Genomic DNA, 22,131 nt, shown 5'->3' on the forward strand with positions numbered 1-22,131 from the left:
AACCAAAATATTTCTTTTCAAGCTAATCAAAATTATAATTGTTGTACAAGAATATTTGTAACTAGACAATTCCATACATCACTAATGCTTCCTGTGAGACATGCAAGATGCACAGAGCAATGAACAAACACGTACAAGTACACTTCTGATTTTTGACTCCACAAAAAAAAATAATCTGCATAAATACATGCAACACTAAACAAAATAGATGCTTTTGACAACAGGGTCTTCATTTATGCAAGATAAATAAATTAAATAATTACAGATGATTGTGGAACTGCTTGCCATTAGCCAGGAAAGAATCATCAGAAACAAATGTCAAATTATGTATTGTGTTATCTCAGAAAACCATCAAGATTAAATGAATACAAATGAATTGCAGCTCCTTTAGTACTCTACAGTTGTTTTGGTTTTTTTTTGTTTTGACAGAAATAGAATACACCAGAGCCTTAATGGAAACTTAAATTATTTTCTAGTTTACTCTATGTCTGAAGCAAGGTCAAAATAGCTATTACAACTCTTTAAATATTTCTGATTTTGTTAGAGTTACCAAATTAATAGGACAGGAAAAGCCTTTGTTCTTCACATACAAAGCTTTGAAGGCATTCATTTGCTAAACTCGTTACAGGATTTTTCTTTCCCTAGGCCTTGTTAAGATTTGAAAATTAAACACTCACTGGGAATGCTACACATAAGAAGCAGTCTAGACAGGACACCAGCAAAACGCATATGGAAAAAATTGCATATAGTTAGCAACCAAATCAACATTTTCCCAGCTGTCTTCCACAGAAATTATTAGAAGCTACTTTGTATACCTGATATCTGACTGTAAGAGCTTTTACAGGCCAATACACAGTGTTTTACTACCAGAAGTGTAGGTTTAAAATTATTTTACAAGTGACCATAATACTTTGCTGCTATGGCTATCTCACAGTTTTCCTTATACTACCAACCTTTATTTCTTACCTTTATGTCAAATTTGGTACCAGTGAATGAACAGGAAAAGAGCTACTCATTTATACTGTTGGTAATGTATTTGGAATAATGTTAGCAGATCGCAGGCTTGCCCATGATTTGCAAATAGGAGGGATGTCCTTGTTTTGGCTGGGACAGTTAATTTTCTTCCTAGTAGCTGTTGCAGTGCTGTGTTTTGGATTTAGGATGAGAACTGACATTTTTAGTTGTTGCTAAGCAGTGTTCGTGCTAAGTCAAGGACTTTTCAGCTTCTCAGGCCCTGCCAGCAAGAAAGATGGAAGGGCACAAGAAACTGGGAGGGGACACAGCCTGGACAGCTGACCTGAACTAGTCAAAGGGGTATTCCATACCATGGGACACCACACTTGGTATATAAACTGAGCCAGGTGAGGTGGAGGAGATTGCTACTCAGGGACCAGCTGAACATCCATCAGCAGGTGGCGAACAACTGTACTATGCATCACTTGGTTGGTTTGGGGTTTGTCTGTGTCCCCCATTCCCCTCACCCCGAGTTTTATTTATCTTCTTGTTATTTCACTTTCCATGAAAATTATTATTATTATTATTGTACTGTAATTCATTTTAATCATTAAACTGTTTTTATCTCAACCTGTGAGCTTTACCTTCCCCCCTCCCCTGCCTCCCTGGAGGAGGACTGAGTGCGCAGTGGAGTAATACTTAGCTGATGGCTGGGGTTAAACCACAAGCTGGTGGGGGAGGGGAAGGACAAACCAAACCATTATATGGCAAAATAATGTAAAAGTTTTTCTGAAGTTACTTTCTTTAAGATGCATAAAAGGTAACCCGTAGCATGCACAATGCTACTGCCTGTTCTTTAAGGATGTTACTGTTTTGCTTGGTGATTACAAGCATACTTGAAAGTCTGCACTCAGGAAAGGGGAAAAGATTTCTCAAGTCTGCTTAGGTGAACTCAAATGTTGCAATTAAGACAACCCTGACTGTAACAGACTACCATCTTTGGAAAGACTACTAGAATGTTCATTCAAAAGCTTGTCACACCGTATTAAACTGCATTGAACTTTGAAAACTGAAAGCTGCTAGCCTTTCTGCGTACAACGAGAAGATAGTGAGTTATTTAAAGTAAGGATAACACTGAAACAACAGTCAAGAATGAAAAAGATCATGAATAAATTTCAATTGTAAATTAAAAGAAAGTTTCTAAATAACAGACAAATAATGTTTGGCAGGAACCCTTGATGTTGTTACTAAGGCGAACCCCAGCTGATTAGCGCATGGAAAAGACTACTATATAACATCTTAGGCCTGTACTCTTGACACATAATAACAAAGAACACTGCAGGAAAGAAAATTTGATGGGTTTAGATGCACTGTTTGCAAGAGGTCCAAAGTGATGGACTTCAACTGCTACCCTACCTTACCCGACTACAGGTTTTCATGCTGAATACTTTACTCATGAGACATACCATCCAAAGATGTAAAAGTTAATTAACAACTCCATTATACTACTCAATGAAGTTGTGAAAGTAATAGATCTGGAGTACTAGCTAAGAATAGCTAAATGCCAATGAGATTCCCAAGATCACCTAATCGGTATCATCAACTTTGAAATTCAAAAAAATAATTAAAACCAAATTTTTAACACTAAGAGAGAAAGAAATACAGTGAAATGTGTATGCACTATATCTTTTCCATTTTTTCAGCTCCTAATGTGCATCTTTTCCATAGTTCATTAATTACAATAGCTGAAGGTGGTAACTGTAAGGTAATTGTTCAAGCATCTTGTCAAGTTGTTTAAAGTATCACTGCAATATAATAATGCTTTTTCAAGTGGAAGGTAAACAGCTGATGTTTGAGATAAAAGCCAATGGCCAACATAAACCCCAATGTTTACTCAGGTTTGGATTTTTTTTCCCTATTTATGAGATCAGATTTGAGTATTCCACATGAAAAATTTTAATATAATTTTACCATAATTCGATTTTAAGGTCAAAGACATGTAAATCAAAGCTGAGATGCATAGTAGGAGATACAAAACTAGAATGTATTTAATTTAATACATGAATAAATAAACTTCTAGTATTTCAAGAATACTCAGAGCAAATACACTGATTTATTTCCAAATCTGCTTCAGGTATCTTCAGAACAACACTTCATACAAGTATGACAAAAACATTTAAGTTGACACACAGAGAACAAAACTTGCTAAGTACAGGATGCCAATTGTTTCCCATCTCAAAAATTCTTTGCATGTTCAGAGGAGAAAGGGATGCAGCCTATAGCTATTAGCACGATGCACACCCAGCAAGCCCTTCATAGGGTAGGCAAGCCAGGAAAGATTGACCAATACAGAGCTTGAGGAAACACAACCTTCGTATTCTGACTCCACAAGTACTCAAAAATGAAACTGCTTATCTATTACAACCATTTCCAGGAAGTACGCGAAATGTAAAAATTTGTTTTCATATTAACATTGCATGACTGAAATTTTCATTTTTACAGCTGAGCTGTATTTGAGTTGCCTGAGTGTGTGCAGCATTTGGACGTGGGGGTATTCCTAACTTTCTCCCACAGCAGCCATATTTCCAATTAATTCTGTCTAGGTAAAGCATACAATTTAAATTATTTCAAGTTCTTCCCACTTCTCCTTTTCTCACAACGTGACAATATTCTTATGCTCCAGCAAATGAAATGCATTTTGAGATAAGCTGCAGATGCCTTCAATATGGTCATTATTCTTAGCGCTGAACTGTCCTCAACCTCAGGGCAACCCTTTCTTTTCCCATTGGTAAAGCCATTCTGTCAAGTCAGAATGCCTTCAGTAATGAAACTGTTATTGCAAGGTTCATGAAGGAGCTGAAGGCAAAAGCCTATACTCTAATTTGAGAATGAATGCCCTGTAACAGAAATCATAACATTAAATAATCAAAATTGAGAACAGATAGTGATGAACAGAAAACATAGTATTACGGATTCCCATCAGTGTATTCCAACTCATGCTCGGATATCTTTTAAATTGTACTTGTTAGAGTGACAGTACTTTATTTTGACCAGAAAGTAGTCCAAGTTTAATAAAATTCAAACAACATCTGTGTGCGTACATTACAGAGGAAAATAAAGGGGCATTTTATAGCTCAATATACCAAGTATAAAAATGTAAATCCTATGTTTAGTTAGATGTCTAGTCAATACAGACATCTTGAAATTTGATTTGTTTCATTTTCTGTTTGGTCTTTTACTTTTTTAAAAATCTCCTTTTAAATATAGTGATGTATTGTTTTTTCAGCTTTGAATAAAGAGACTTAATTTTTAACCCTATATGAGGGTCAGTCTCTTGATTTTTCTGATGTATTGCACATGAAGTGGTAATATGCTAAAGTTAACTGTTGCATTAAACTACTTCTGTAAAGATTTGCTTACCCTTTCAGTGATACGAACAGTACAGCTGAGGTTGCTGCTGGATTCCGGGATGTTTCACTAAGCAGGGGTGAGGCCACCAAAAAATTCTTTAGGGAAGTAGAAAAGATTTATCTTTACCTTTGCATAATTGCTTGACTGCAGCAAAAGGTTTCCCAGATGGTAAGGTTATGTGCTTTAGGTATAACTGCTCAGCTATAAACCTATATAGGTATGGGATTCACAGTTACTTTCTAACACATAATGTCTATGTGAGTCAGGTCTAGCATCGCAAATACCTGCCAACACCATGGTTACTAAGAGCACACCTGACCTGAGAAGAGTTTTCAAGATAGCAATGTTAGCGCTCTCACATTTACAGGTTTCAAATACCTAGGGTGTCAGCAACTACATTTGTGATGACTTGGATAACACCAATTCATTTGTGATACTTAGAAAGAGGATTTGCATCTACTGCAAGAATCACACTGTAATTGATAGGGTCACCAAGAAGCCTTATTACTAACAGCTCATTAATCCTTCCCAGATTGAGAAAAACCTGGACTGGTCTAGCAGATAGGGTTCTCTTGTTCTCAGCAGTCTCCCTTCAATCCATGACATCCACAAGGACAGATACTTCAAGGAGACATGAATGGTAAACACCAAGAGTGTTCTTCTGTGGCAAGACGAGTCTGTATGCACAATCCCTCACAGAAGGGTCATTTTACATTTCAGGCACAGATTGCTCCTTGCAAGCCACTTCCAGGTTCCACAGTCTCCAGCTACTTCAAAAGATGGCAAGACCTCGACTAGCACTTTCAGCTGATCGGTAACTTACTTTGGTGAGCCTCTCCCTGCTGATACAACAATGCTTTTCACCACAAACTTCTCTGGCAGTGCTGTATTTTGGGTAAATGTAGGAAGGAGGTCAGAGGGGGGAAGAATAATAAAATTCCATTTGCAAAAGCATATGCTTGTTTAATTGCTGTTTTCATTACAGTTCCAGACACACGGTTTGTTCTTAAAAAAGACAATGATTTCAAATATTTCAGAACCAAATCAAGTACCAATTCTTATCCTTATCCAAGAACTTTTCTTAGCATTTATTTTCCAATTACCCGACATTTTTTTTTTATTAACAATACCAAGCAGTTAGCTTCAGAAAGTTGTAACACCACACTCAGATTTTGCTCATGATATAGGAATAACATTGGTCATCTCTCAAAGTTCTTGGCAATATGATAAACGAAATATAGTTATGAAAAGATAATGCAGCTCCTTATGCCTTCTATTGGAATAAGTACACTTCAAACTCAATTTTCACTGCTTAGTTTTATTTTCTTTCTCAGCTGTTCCAAAAGGAAGCTGATCTCTCTAGTCTACCAAAAGACTAGTGTTCTCCAGAGGACTATTGTATATTGAAGGCAGCTTAAGTGCACTGGTGTAAATATTGATGCACACATACTACAGCACTAACAAATTGTTTTCATCTGTTAAGCTAATTACCCTTAATTTTTCAACTGAATTAATTCAATTTAGTATTCTGTCAAGGCAACAGATTTCTGTACACCTTTATCCCATTCCTTTTTAATTCTCAACACTTGTTACAGTCTATCCTACTGTATAGAAGGTGATTTCTGAAGTTCTTCCTATTGCATAAACTTCCAAACATGGGACAACCTTACGTAGGTAGCAGAAAGTGGCATCATAACAGCTCTCCTATGATAGATATTTATGCTGTACAACATAATGCCAGTGAGACAGTCAAGCTAGCATCAGTTCCAAAAGCAGTCTAGTCTCATAAGCACAGCATTTCCTTCCAGCCCATTAACATCACTCAGCAGCTGTTGGGTACTTGTAAACCCCAGTTTTAGTACAGTAATACCTGTAGACACAGGGATGCTCCTGCTTACACCTTTCTCCTCTCACTTTTTTTTCCCCGCTCTCTCCTTTCTGCCACAGAGGCAGATTCTAATCACATAAACAATTCTGAATACTCTCAATGTCCCTTATTATCACAGCACGGGGAACGACAACAAAAAATGAAAACAAAACCTCCCACCATCAAATACAAACCCAGTGATTTGTCACAAAATATGCCACGATTACTTGCATGGAATTATTTTTTCATATTTTTAAAAGCTTGTTTCTCAGCTTTCTGAGAAGCCATACAGTCAGGCAGCTGTTAACTTGCCATAAAGAGCAAGCATGTTCCACAGCCCCTCCATTTCTCACCATTGTTGCCTCCACACATACCACTGATGACAGCTAGGCCTTTTCTCTGCCTTCCAGCATGTCTTGTCCAGGTTCTGACTTCTGTTCCTACTAAACTCTTTTTAGTTATACCCTTTCTATTCAAAAGAAAAGCCTGTCATCGAAAATATTCCTGGCTGCAGCCACTGCGACCATACACAACACCAGGAGGCAATCCCAGATACCTTCCCATTAACAGTTAATAACGCCCCATTCTTCTTGTCCTACTGTGCCTCCAGAAAGAGAGCTAGTGAGCTGTGTCCGTGACTTCTTTAGATGCATTCATTTAGCATGGATGTTGTTAGAAGTGTTCTGTTCGGTGCCCCAAACCCCACAGGCACACTTTTTTTGAGCAGAAGGGTGGTTAGTTTTCAGGGATGGGCAGACATCCGAGTTCAAAAGTACAGTATATAAAGATGAAGAATTATTAATATCCAAGAAAAAAAATAAATCCCTTGTGTAGCTTTAAATTGCTCAGCTTAAAAGAAAGTCATTGAGCTATTATATACTCTCTTGAAAAACAGGCTCCTAAAGTTAAGGGACAGACTTAAAAGCATTTCCTTAAATAGAGTTTGACTTTCACAACATTACAACACCCCCTTCCGATTTTCTGTTTTAAATGTTGCATATTTTGACAATACTGGAAATTTTTGGAGAAGCGCGCTTTCACTGTATCGGAGTATTGCTGCCTATAGCAGAGGTTTGCTATGACAATCATACAATATAACCTTCACTTTCATTTCATCAGAAAAGTTATATCCAGCCGTGATCTGAAGCCAAGCATCCATAAACTGGAATCGCAAGTGACATGTTGCATAAACTATCTGTCTGCAAGCAAAATACAGGATTTTCATCTTCATGCAACAAATAGCAGGTATTTATTGAGTGGAAAGTTGTACAATCTGGTGTTCTAATAGAGCTGCTTTGCTTTTAGCACAAACTCCCTTACCCTAATGTTATTGTACAGTACGACTAATATAATTTACACAACTACAGTTAACCCCCAAAACCTTCAAAACTCTCAAAACCAAAATCAGACAACCTCAATAAGGCCAAAAAGGCTTTACCAGGCTATTAGGGTAATTGGGCCATAGATCGTATCTTCCTCCACATTCACACAAAACAAAGCACAGTGCTGGCACTGAAATTCACTGACTGACTAAACTGAGCTCTGATCAGAGTCACAGGTAGCTGCTTTTGCAGATTAACATGCATGCTATTAATCTGGGATATTCAGAGATCTGGCACAAAGCATATGGTATCTGATACGGGACAGTATGATATGCTCAAATGAATGGTGATGCAAAAAAAAAAAAAAGCGCTAAGCAAGACAACAGAGATAGGAGAACATTATAGATGACAAAATGAGAAGGGAGTGGCATAGCAACACAAAGGAAAGCTTCCCAGTTTGTAATTTTCCACCAAAAGACCAGCTCATTGCCAGTGGCAGAAACTAGTTCTTTCCTGCATTAAGCTGTCGGCTGCTAATTTATCATTTTATTTTTCCTTGGCAAATACAATTCATTTTTTTGCAAAATAAAAGATGGCCTAATAATTGTTACTGTTAATGAATTCATTGCTGGCTATGGCGTTGTTTATTTTTTCTTATAACAGGTGCTGTGCCAGTTAGAGAACTACAGGGTAAAGTAAAAATGCTCGGTAAGTCAATTTTACATGCACGGGCACATGTGTTAGTAACAGTTCACAGGCCTGACTAAGCTAATAAACTCATTAAAACACAAAAGGAATAAAGGTTGATGTAAAAACCTATCATGTGTTGACAACCTACATAAACTGTTTAATTAATTAATTATGCAAATCAATGCTCCCCTGAAGTTTATAAAACAGTAATTAGAATTTTTAGTATTTCTTTGTAAATTCAAGCTGTTCCATAGCAGAACAAATGAAAACTTGCTTCCTTTTTCATTTTGCCCTTTCCTCTAAAACTGTTGCCCACATTCTGCTTCTTGCCATGTTTTCAGAGCTCTGTCTGCCAACAGCCTGTAATTTCAGAGCAAACTATGCCAATAATAAACACGCCCACCCCCCAATATAAACCTGCAAGCCAATGCCAAATCATCTTCCCTCTCCCACCAAAAAAACAAATCCCCCCCGAAAAAAGATCGCTTTCCACAAGGCTCATTTTCACAGAAACAGGCTCTCAAAACCAGAGCTGCACACAAACCCACTGCAGAAATAGCTGACATAGAGGTATGCTGGTACCTCCAACATAAAGGTGTTCATCTTCGATGGCAGGTGACACTTACGGAAACTGAGAGGTCTTTAACTTACACAGAGTTTGCAATACAGAGTTTACATGAAATGGGTATTGCAATTGCAACTCAGAATCCATCACAAAGAAATATTCTGCATACCTTAGTTTGCAGAGATATGTATATCATTGAACTTTTGTGCAAAAGCTACAGTACTTGGACCTACAATGGGGTTATTCAGTGGAAGTCTCTAATGAAGACCTGACTGCTAAATCAGTTGGAAAGAGTAAAAAGATTCTTACATTTGTCTGCCAGCACACAGCATAGCCAGCTCCCTTACCAATAGCTTTCTAAGGCAAACTAAGTAGAAGTCTAATACTTGTCTCTCTCTTATAGAGCTTGTTAAGTGACAACGTATTTCTTTTATGTGTGTTAAAACTTCTATGAATTTTAGATTCGGTTATCAGCTCTAGATTTGGTTCCCTTTCATCTTGCTGGACACCACCATTTGTGTTTACAATGTAAATCAGAAATGTTATGTTGAAACAGAGTTCCATTAATTCAATCAATTTTTGCCATCCCATTCCTTCATCATTATTAAGTATATAAACTCTGTGAATTATATGAATAAAGATACTTTGCAACTCTGGATACCTATATTTAAGTCTACATTTCCTTCCAACTGTCCCAGATAACTTTTTATATTCATATGGGTTTTTTGTATTAAATTTGTCTGTAACCAAATATTGCACTTCCAAATTTCGTAACATTTGCTTACCTCCCTCTTAATCCCAAGTCTCTCATCTGCATTATATTGATATTTAAAAAGGTGCAGCTGTCCTTTTACTTTTATAACTTCTAAATGTCATAATTTATGGTGAATATTATGGACGAATTATCTAAAGTTTTTGGGCTTGGTCACAAAAGCCAAAGAAGCGAATATGCATAAAATGAAGGCACACAAATAATTTTACAGACAAACCAGCAGCCTGCTGGGTACCTGGCTGTGCACTAAAACATTTTCATCATCTGTTATCAAAAGTTCTTTATGTGCGTTTCAGTATCTATATTTGCATGAGTTAAGAAAACAAAAACACTCCACCATTTTAATCTATCTTTTACTACATTTTTATCTATCAATTTTCCACTTTTTCTCATCTACTCTATTTTGAACAGGGACTGGCTTTTCATAACAATTTCTAAGACTTTTTTAAAAAGGGAAAGTTTGATTATTAGAAAACCCTAGAAAAATAGATTGTCATTTATTCACTACTTTTAAGGTAACAGTTCTACTGAAATATCCCATTCTTACTTTCAACTATTTACAAATTATGTTTAAGTTCCTAGCAGAAAACTCTCTATAATACAAAGTTGTAGAACAAGTACAGCATACACAGTATCACTTAAATAATATATAACTGATTTCACAAAAGAAAGTAATAGCCATTTGTCAGCTATGTGACATATGGAGCTCGGTGAAGAAATTATACAATGAGAAGAAAGGATACAGATGTATCACTAATTGCTATACTGCTTCAACACTGCAGTAAACTTTGCTTGCAATGACTCTCAGTTTTGACAACTGAACATACCTGTATTTAATTTTTTACCTAATCTGTCTTCAATGCCTTTCACACTGCTTTAACGCTCTCGGTCTAGGCAAAAGCAACTAAAGGGTGATGACTAGTAACATTAAACTAGTCATCTATTCAATCACTTTTAAAGAAGATTATTTTATGAACTGTGAGGGAAGGAGGACAGGTATCAGTCATCATTTTGTCAATATAAATTAACCCAACTGTATTAAGTGTGGCCACTTCATGAAAAAGGAAAACACGCTAGATGACATGGTATAGGTTCAGTTAAGTGCAGTTCAGAGGATCACAAATACAAGAATTAAACCACTTTAGATGCCCCAAATTAATCCATCCAACTTGAAATTCTATGTCACTGAATTCAGAGTAGAGATGCCAGCACATTTTTCTTGTGTGTTTGTTCTTAAAACACACAGTATCAAACATGCTACCAAACATGCTCAAGTTCAGGACTGGCAACCATTCAAAAACACATTTCTAATCTTTATTTGAATAATACAAAACCACAGAAGAGTAAATCTTCCTAACGGTACAACAGTTCTAGGCTCAACTCGATACAAGTCTTCTTAATAGATTTTTTTCAGATTTTCAAACCAGACACTTATGTTAAGCACTTCTATGTTATATGAACAACTTCTTCCAGCTGAAAACCATTCCACTGAACAGCTAGATAGGTTTATAGAAACGGAAATGAGGAAGATTGGAGAGATTATTATAGTGTTATAGGAATTACTATTACAGTTAGTATTTACTCCAAAATAGGTTCTGCTGCTGGCTGAAAGTAAGTTAGGGCAGGCAAGAAAACATCAGAAAGTACAATACTCCATGTTTACTGGCATTAATTGTTTTTCTAAAACTGTGACGTAGATAAGCTTTCTAAAATATTAATACATTTAGAAATATATCAACAATAGTCAGTATGATCTTCATTACAAAAAATGCTACAGTATCACCATATTGAGCAAGCATAACCTGAATAGCTACTCTCTCAGTATAAGAGGCATTTTTACTTGTCAGACACCTCATAAAACCAACTTACTGGCTTCCCCATAAGTTGTTTACTACTAGGAAATTGTTAGCCTGCAGAAAAGTTGTTGTGCTACTTTACAGTTGTTTTAAAAACTTTCATCCATGGTCTAGATTTTATAAATGTAGACTAGCCAGAACTGTACTCACTTTACAATTTCACTTAAATTGCATTACAGATAGAGAGGCAGTTCATCAAAGGACATACTTCAACTGGCAGATATGAGAGGGTAAGATAGATGTGTGCAGCATTAATCTTTTCTAACCCCTGAAATATCAAGTTAAAAATCTAAAAAAAATTATTCCACTGTAGCGCTCTACTAATATGCCTCTCATTCACCCAGGGGCTTCTCAAAATAGTAGGTCAGAGATTTGTTCCTGTAAGTTTCTAGCTGACACAAAGGTTTTATCTAAAACATTAGCAATGAGCACAATTCCCTCTTTTGCTATCAATCTACTCAGAACAAGGCTCACATACAGAATAGCAAGTGACGTTTCAACAGAAACAACCAAAAAAACCCACAAACACCAAAGAAATGTCAAAGTGTCTCATGCTTGAAGTTCTAAAAGATGTACTGAAATTTCAAAGAAAAACAATTTCCCAGTTCCATGTTAATGATATGGACGAATTTTACCCAAGGAATTACATTTCATTTAAGGAGCTTAGATAGAGCATTCATTTCTTGTATTGCATTAAAGAAGTAATGATAGCAGAAGTCATAAAGTGATTGCAGTTTCCTTAATTTTATGATATATAGATGATGTAAACCTTGGTTAACTATTCTAAAGCAGTTTTTCACATTCCACTCAAAAGGGTCTCATTTATCTGTATGGCTATTTTGTCCTAGTATATGAAGCTGTCTAACTCAATAAATTTCCAGGATTAAAATCTAAATGAATTGCATCCAAAATTGTCAGTTAATAGGCTTTTGGAGTAAAAGGGAAGCCTAAGGAAAAAATGTTGAAACACCAAAATCTGCAGTATTTCAGAAATAATACATTAAACTTACTATATTAATAAGTGTCAATGAACAGTTCAGTCTCTTCCTTTTACCGTGAATTTCAGTAGTCATGCAAAGTAAACCAAAAGCCACTTACACACATTTATTCCAGCTCACAAGTAAACATTATTACGCACAGCAAGCAGTCCAGCAGCTACGGTCTGCTCACTTCATGCTTCCCTTTTAGTTTCTATAAGAACCACACTGCATTACAAGTTTTGAGTTAAAAAAAACCTTACCTCTGTCACTGAAGTCATCCACAAGAATGATTTCTGCTATCAGGCTGTCTGGAGTGCGGTTGATAATACTGTGTATTGTTCGCAAGAGTGAAGTCCAGCCTTCATTATGAAATGGGATAATTATGCTAGTATTTGGTAGCTTTTCCAAGTACACCTTGTGCTTACAGCTGGAGAAACAAGAAAATATTTGTATAAGCATACTGAGGAGTCTGAGTTGGCATACACTGCCAATCACTTGGGACATTCAACCATCATTGTTTCTAGCATAAAATCCAAGAGTGTAATCAATCAGTACTTTCATGTGACAATAACTAGTTAAAATACTTATATTGCTTACAACATACAATAAATCTGAACAATGACAAATTTAAGGTGAATGAATGAAAATTTAACTGGCTGGAATTAGATTCTTTTCCTTCACTGGAAACTTTCCTGCAAAATGACAGAGGACATATCTTCTACAATGTTATTTCCAGAAAACAAATCCTCTTATCAGAAATATTTCTGAAACATAATATGAAGCAAAAGAAAATGTGAAATGATCCTGTTTTTGTCCATACCAGGGCAAAATTTGCAATAACAGTGTACTATACTGAAAGACAAACTCTAGAAAACTGCACTATTATCCTGGGTGATGTGCTTGCAATATGCAAAACAACAACATCCACAAATACAACTCCACATCTAGATATCCAAAACGATTGCTGCTATTAGAGAGATAAAACCACACATGAATCCGAAAACACAGACTGATACAATTAATACAACTTAACCTTTCATTTTTGAAAGGAAAGCACTGCACCTTCAGCATCTTCGCTGAAGAGCATCAATGTAACATCAGTGCCTATCTTTACAATTTTCACTACTGTGTTGCTTACACATCTGAGCAAAAAGACCATTCTTCAAAGATAAATAATGGTCTTACAATTCAGTTTCTCAACTGACTGAGAATATTTCATAACTAATGTTTAGGTTACTGAAACTCATAGGATCTCTCTTTTTTTGGAAAAAAATAAAAAGGGGAGGGGGAAGGGACAGATTCCTCTGTTTTTAACACGACATTTTCAGCTCTGGGACAAAGTAACTGAATGATTTCACATTCCCCAGGAGAAAGGTCAAGTCCTGATAAAGGTATCTGTACAAGCAGCAACACATCACCTTTACAATAAACAAAAGCAGAAGAAAAAAATCCCCAACCAACTATGTTTAAAAATGTATAGGTATCTTTGCTGCTTTTCAGAAAGAGTAACTATGCATATCAATAGCCGCTGTAGATTATAATGTTGATTTACATATATTTGCAGCTTATTTTGCATTTCCATTTTATAAATGTCACTTCAAAATCAATATTTAGCGGTTTATTGTACAGCTAACACACTGAAGAAATGGTCCAGAGAAATAATAAACCCTCACAGGTACTACAGTTATATTTGCAAAATACTAACTTTTATGTAGTTGTGAATGAACAATCAAGTTTTTGGATGCCTTCCTAAAAAAAAAAAAAAAAGATTTAAATTTGTAATTCAGAGATTTCTTCCTAAAACGTGGAAACAATGAGTTTAATGACAAGCTGTCTGCAAAAATAATACTTTTGGAAACTTTTTAATAACCAGTTTGCTGGTGGGACACATATGCATACTGGGGAAAAGGCAGTTGCTTTGCAAGTACGTGAAGTTCTGGAGAAAACAGTGCTCATTACCTAGTGACAGAAAAGGCTAAGCCTATATTCTAACATTTTGGAAGGAAAAAAATACAATGCAGCATTTGAATTAACTAAAAATTATTTTTCTTATTTGTAGGAAGTGCAACAAAGGAAGCCCATTACTAACATGTAGCTGTTTCAGCTGGCAAATTAAGGAAACCATCTACCACAACCACCCCCTGCTGTTGCCAGCTGTTTGCCGACAATGATGTGTCTTGAACTAGAACAAATGTAACTACTATGTGTACATGTAATTCTTATAGTACTATTGAAAGAAAAATGGCAAAGGAAAAAAATCTTGAACTCCCAGTAAGTATGATCTTAGAACTAGCAAGTCCTCCATCTCCATAAAAACCTAACGCAACAAACAAAACCTAAAAATGCCCCATAAAACCAAGCAAAAGAATGCCACACACCAGACTGCAACTTCTAAACAGTAAGTAGGGGAAAAAAATAGGAAACACACCCAAATACATGAGAATATTGTTTTTTTAAAAAATAAATATTGCCCCTCTGTGTAACAACATACCTCTTGAAAGAGGTTGTACTGAAATTTGTGTATTTGCATGGTCAATATTGTAATCTTAAGTACATACAGATGGGGAAGGTGACTGGACTTGGATATTCTCATCAATGGTTTCAGAGTAATTGCGTAGTTTAAGTTTGAGAAGGAGAAGCAACATTGATAGACTCAGCTTAAAACTCTTTCTTCCTACAGAATAGATTGCTCTATTAACCCTAAAGAAGCAAAAAGAGGAAAACATCTTACCATCATTCCACTTTAACCTTCAGTTCTCATTTATATTTACTTTTACTTTGATAGCCAGTGCAAAGGTACCTGGCTATATGTGAATAGATTTTTAGTAAGAGCCACAAATGACCAAAATGCCTTTTTCCTACTTTTCTCAGAAGAGCTCGTCAGATTCTCAAACTCACAGAAATGAAATGTTAAATTTCACCATCTTCTATTGTTAAGATGGCCTGTTAAGTTTCATAGCGATGGTCTACTTGCCTTTCTTCAGCAAGCTAAATTCTGCTCATTTTTGGCCCCTTGCTTTCTGACATAAGACTAACTATGGCATAACTACAACAGAAGATCACTATGTTTTAGAAGGCATAACACAGAAATCCATTTTATTTTAAGTTGTATTCAGCATTATCTACAGCAGAGCATAGCTGGCTCTGTGCTGTGCTGGGCAGCAGGACAGATCTGATGAATAACTGTAATGCTCAGGAAAGGCCCAGGAATTGCAATGAAGATGCAATTAGACATCCACTGCTGAGAGACTGGATTTACCAAGAGAATAATCATATATGCATGCAGCATTTGTTCAAAATCCATCAGTGTGGTTCTTCATATCCTGCATTTTAGAAGTGATGCCAAATACCCTGGCTGCAAGACTACTACTTGGAAGCACAGACATTGCTTCTTGTAAGCCATTGCTAGTCTTTGAAATAACGATCAGGTCTTTGTGTCTAGAACAAAGAACTTTTCATCATGTCACTAGGTCAGAGTGAAGTTCATTGTCATAAACTATTATTATATTTAAATTTATTAATGATGCCTATGACATAGAATAAACCAGTCAAGGCAGATGTTCAGTTCATGTATTAAGCAGAAAAGATAACAGGTTTAATACGCAACGGTATTTGACATAAAGCCACAGAACTTGACATAAATAGATTTCTTATCTAATATTTCAACTCATTGTTTTACTGATGAGAATGTTTAAAACTAAGAAGCATTCGCAAGTTATCAGATAAGCTACTAGAAAGATATTTTTGCCATTAGCTGCAACAATATTGAATCAGCATCAAAGACTTTTGGAAGTGTTCTTTCAACACTAGTTCACTACCAAAAATTTAAAAGTGCATTTGGAGAGGTGCTGACATAAAAGTTTGATCATAGGTTCAAACTACTCTTGCTTTATTTCTTATGCTGGTTCCAAGATTCTAACATACCTCTTAAATAAGTATTTTATTTTTCAGCCACCATAAAGTCATACTTTCAAGACTACATGCTTTTTGCTCTCACCAAAATAATCCTAACAACAGTGTTTTAAGCATTCCCAGGCAAAATGCAGAGCCTGATTTCAGTATGTCTACTTTCTAAAATTAATTTGGTTAATAGCTTAACTAACATGTGGAATGAATATTTTAAAAGTGAGATTCTTGATTCTACAAAGAAATGAGAAATTATAATTCAAGTTTTTCATATTTTCTGAATAATGCAATGCTAACCAAAATTTATTAAAAAATAAAGCAAGGTTTACTGTAGAAAGGAAAAATGCTAGGTTTAAAAGATTACCATTACCATCCAGTTTAAATTAGCACTAATACTCATTAAGTAAAGTTTCTGAATTATGGTATAATACGTTAAATGAAACTGAACTGACTTCCTATAGAAATATTTCAAATACTGCTGAGCAAAAAAAATTATTTTCCAAGCCTCAAAATTTCAGTGGAAAATTTTGTATCAATTTAGAAAGCCATACTACTTGCACACATGAACTCTTAATTGTCAGCCCCTATCTGAAGGCTGCAAGTTACTTGCACACTTTAAACAAATGTAGGCACTATGTGGACAGTAAGTGTTATTCAGGTAGTTTGAATGGCAGAATAAAGTGTCCAAAGAACATACTGACTTTCATTAAAGCTTGGAATACTAGGAAATCCACAAAGGCCTGGAAATAAATCCTAAAATAGATATTCAAAGAAGGCTGGTAGATGTAAGTCAGACAGGATATGCAGTTGAGCCACTTTCAGTTGAGTAAGAGTTTTCTCCAAGATGTAACTCAGCATTAGAAAAGATTGTAACATAGTTTATGTCAATGAATGTTACCTTATGGTATCCTTTTCATTATCAAATCATAATGCAACTATGGTTTAGAATTATTGTATTACTGTAGAGCTTTAGTATCACATCATATTCTGATTAAGGAATTAAAATGAAACTTTTTTTTTTTGGTGGGGAAATGAGAAAAGGGTGCAAAACTGCTAAGTCTCAAAATATTTTTTAATACTAAAGGTATTATTTGTTATTTTTAATTTGTTTCCATCAGGACCAGTTTTTATCCTAGTAGTATTTTAATCTGGATTACCTTTTAAAATACCTCATCAGAAGTTTACAGGAACAAGCTTGATTTGAATGATAAATGAAGATGAAGACAGTCATTTGACTGTTAACTTGGTTCTGTATGTGTTATAAAATAGCTTGTCTAAATGAAGTATGTGTTAGAACAAACACATGCAAAGTCTCAGAAGAAAAACCTCCCAGGAAATTTGATGATTTTGCCTATGGGAGTGAGAGTAGAAAAATAAATCAGTCAACTTGAAATTAGGAAACCAAACTGATTTTTTGCTTCAGTTTTGATCACAAATTCCATGAAAGCATTCTCAGCAACCACGCCTGGCTATGTATGTATACTTATCATGCCCATACTGACAAAAGGATAAATATTTAAGGATGCTAAGAGCCTATTATTTGACCATTTTCATTATATTTTTCCTCCCTTTTATCCTTACCTCCATACTTGTGCTTCCTCAGACAACCAAATAGCTCAGTAGATTTTTTAGTTTTTAATGTTTAATGTACTATTCATTTACTTTGCTCAGGAACAGACGAAGTTGTATTTGAGGTAACAGCTCCCTAATAAGTTAAATTGCTAGACTTAGGAAACCTCATACTACCTTTTCCTCAGTTTCCCTTGTTCAGTTACATGACTAATGCAGCCTCCTCTTCAATGGCTGGTAAGTGACCACTTACAGAACTGGAGGGTTAATTGTTCAACATTTGGTGCGGTCTTCCCCCAAGTATTCTGAGAGATCCTGATCAGTCGTTTTAGTTCCCATTCATGCTTGTATCTCTAGGTATATGCCACACTACACCATCAGCACCCAGTGCAGTGGGACAGGAGGCACCTGCACATCCTGTGGCACATCCTAACCAAATAGACCCGAGGCTCCAGTCTTCTACAGAGGGTGGATTTGGGATTATTCCTAGCTTTACAAACTGACAGACTAGGGTGGTGAATTCAAGCAGCTTACCTGTTTCATGGCCAGAACTGGAACCCAGCTATATATGGGAATGTTATCTCATTCTTACACCATGCAGTTTCATCATACCCATGCAATATCCCACATTTTAAGATCCAGTGACTTTCAGCAATTAGGTCTAAGTGAAGATTAGTAGCATAGGCAGAAAAATCTCACACAGCCTTTTCCCAATACCTGCTTTCTCGTAGGCAGGGACTCCACTCACTACTGACTTTCACAGCGACATTTTTATTTTGGTTATGGTTTCTAGCACTATGTAACTGTGAGAATATTTGTATCAGACATGCATACTGCACCGATATGCCTATTCTATTTCCTCCTAGTAAGCCTGAAGATACAACTAATACACAAGCTACTCTTAAGGATATCTCCTTCCAACCCTAAACACACACACACAGAGCTTGTACTCAGAAAAGAACACACAGAACAAGGGAAAAACCTAGTTTACCATTACTCTATATGGCAAGTACGTGTGTATATATAGCTATTAAACCAAAACAATTTGTCTTTGCAGTATAATCCTACTGAGTTGTGGTACCATTATAAAGGCAAAGGGGAAGTGGAAATCCATTGTGTTCTCCAGGTGGCCTTTTTATTTTTTAATTTGAAGGAAGTGTGTAGTTCATTATTTTTTTTTGTATTTTTAAAACCATGTACTTGCCCTAGACACTTACAAATGCAGAACTGTTTAGACAAAGTTCAGTCAAATCATAACTAGTTTTTTGATTGTACTTCTGAGTAAGTGGCTGCCATTAAAAGAAGATTATTTTAAGACCTTGGAAAACAAGGTCATTTATCTCAAGAATGCAGTATCAAATACCTGAATCAACAAGTTGGGAGCAGGTAAGGGGATGAAGAAACAACTGTCTGTATCTAGGACTCATGGCAGGAATACTATTCAAGGAGGAGAAGAACCTGATGATTTAAACTAGAAAAGCACTCCTATTCAGCATAAGCATTTACTACTTAAGTATAATAGAATGCTGCAGACTGACCTTAATAAAGTACTATGCATGCTTTCTGAGAGATGTGTCTTTTCTTGTACTTAAACATCACATACTTAAGTGGAGCACAGCAGCACTTATTTGTGGAACAATGCTGAATGATAGGTTCAGTAGCTAATGACAATTTCTTAGCATAAATATTAATAGATTTCTGCAAACATATTATTTAATAAACCCTTAAATCTCAGAATAATTTCTGTGTAAGTCTGAAAATTATATACAAATGTAATGGTAGAAATACCTAGGAAGAAAATAACGATGATAAGCAACGGTCATCCTGCTAGGTAAGTAGCTCACACCTCTATTTTCTTACTGAACTTATTAAATTAGCATTCAGAACAAAGGGAATTCAGAAAATGAGAACGTGCAAGGGACGTTAGGCATTTCCCTTGCAGAAATTCGCAGAATTATGAAATAACATTAGCACTTTTGACTTTGCCAGAAAAATATTTTACAGACACAAACACTTGTGTACATATGTATGAAAAAAATTGGCACCAGATGAATTTTCTGGTGAAAGAGATATAATGACATTTTCCAGATTATCATCATGAATCAAGAGTTATGAACCTTGAATTATACTTTAAAATATTGCTACCCTTTATTAATCTTGATTTTCTTTCCATGATATTTCAGAACTTTATCTGATATTTCTTATCAAAGAACACTACAACATCATTAAATGTGTCCCTTTGAGACTTTCAGATGAGATTTTTAAAAACAGAGGACCTCTCTACCAGGGCTGTTTCCAAATTAATTTTCACAGCAGTAAGTACCGCTTCACTATCTTGTCCAACGAATCTCCTTCCTCTCTCCCTTCCATTATTAGATACATTACTCAGTACTATGTATGATTCAAGTATGTATATACTACTGTTTTGAAAAACTGAACCTGAAAAGCTGCAAAATGCTGTTTATTATACACACCTACCAAAGAGTCACTAGAAAATGGTTACTACGAAATAAAAATTCTTTGAAAAAGGTACGGTAGAATTTATTTCTAAATAATTTGCATAGTGAAAAATGTTAAATATACGTAACTGACAAAGGGGAAATTTCTACCAGCTTTGTATTTGGTATGCTTTTCCTATAGTTTATTATTGCAACCGGGTATTTGGCTCCAGTTCAAGGCTTATTCATAAAAATGACACACTGTCACACCCTTTAACTCCCTTTCAAACACTTAATACTGATTTAGTTATTCCTTTGAGATACAGAATTCTGCTGCTGGGTTGAAACAAGAATCAAAACCAAGTTTCTGAATAAAACAATTTTAGAGTTCATTTCAAAGTTGCAGGGGGACTTTTAGAAGGTTAAAAGAGCAGTAAGAAATTCCTCTACTCCCAAAATATTAACCTGCCCAAGGAGGAGAAAAAAAAAATGTCACAGAAACACCTAGAAGCTATTTGCAGCAGGCAGTAATAAAGTACAACTTGAAAAAAAGGACTACTCAGAAAAAGAGGAGGTAGTAAAAAGGAGTTACAATTGCACTTCCTTGTTATACACTACTGAATACTGCTGCTCTAATGGGCAAAAATAAATAGCATCCTTTTAATTCAAGAGATAGGGATAGCTCTTTTTAATTCCCTGACGGAGTTTATAAGTAGGGAAAAAATTCCTAAAACATCACACTAGCTTAAGACAAGATGTAGAACTGCAAAGTTCTCCACCTTTACAGAAACATGCAGAAGTCTACTGACTCTGTAGAAGAGCAAATGAAAGAGAACGGGCTTCTGAAGTGATGAAAAAGGGCTGGCATCACTTCAGCTACTTTACAGCAAAAGCCGATTCATAAAAGCAGCAATTTGTTTGACCCTGTGGATATAATAACAACAACAATATTTTACGCACATTAAGGGATGCCAATAGCAATGCCTTGGCCAGTTACCAGGTTCTGTGCCTTCTAGATACATCAACCACCCTTTCTGATAGATAATAGCATAAGACAAGTTAAATGTCTTGCAGACATCCCTTTGCTGCATTTAAGCAGCCAGGTAGCAGCCTACTATGGCAGTTACTGGATCACAGAAGTAGCCCACTTCCAATTTTCTCCTCTTACAGGAAGTGCCAGAGAAAGTTAGAGCAAAACAGAAAGATTTTTCAACCTTCTTTTCCCCCACTGGCTTTGTCTGCACACACTCTTAGAGGAGCTGCTTTTTCGGATCTGACCTTTTCTTTCCCTTTTAATAAAGGAACTTCAGCACCCACTGGGCTCCCAGCTACTGACAAGCCCTCTACAAGCTACCAGGACAAAACATTTTCCAGTGAAGATTTACATAGTAATTGTCTTAGCATGTCAAAGTATTCAATTTACAGCACTAAGCTTCAGTCACACCATGTTTCTGTTCAAATCTAGCCTTGTCAGCCGAGCCTGATAAAGTAGTGATAACCAGCAATTTCTGCTGCCATTTGACAAGGCTGTAAAATTAGCTTGGGTGTGAGCTGATGGAAGGGAAGTAATCTTTATTTTCACCGTGGCTCACAGCTGGGAAGCAAGCAGGCATTACTGGGTATGGTCTCAATAAATGTCACAACACTTTTCCCTACTAGAACAAATAAACCTTCTCTTAAAACATTATTACTATTTTCATGGGTGGAAAAAACCCCAGAAGATTAAATTGTACAGTAGAAATATTTTGCATAATTGCTATTAAATGCACTAATAAACAGCTTGTAAACTAGACAAGCAAAG

The 22,131-nt window shown here is 35.9% G+C and overlaps 1 protein-coding gene across 1 annotated transcript in view; it reads right to left on the bottom strand.

Moving 5' to 3' along the window:
* Positions 1-22,131, bottom strand: part of GALNTL6 (polypeptide N-acetylgalactosaminyltransferase like 6) — a 484,972-nt gene that overhangs the window by 257,901 nt on the left and 204,940 nt on the right. Inside the window, exon 4 of the mRNA XM_055798003.1 lies at positions 12,678-12,844. Within this exon, the coding sequence (XP_055653978.1) occupies positions 12,678-12,844 (167 nt within the window). The remainder of the gene's footprint in view (positions 1-12,677; positions 12,845-22,131) is intronic.

This window comes from Falco peregrinus, chromosome 2 (assembly GCF_023634155.1).
Source record: "Falco peregrinus isolate bFalPer1 chromosome 2, bFalPer1.pri, whole genome shotgun sequence".
Taxonomy (NCBI): domain Eukaryota; kingdom Metazoa; phylum Chordata; class Aves; order Falconiformes; family Falconidae; genus Falco; species Falco peregrinus.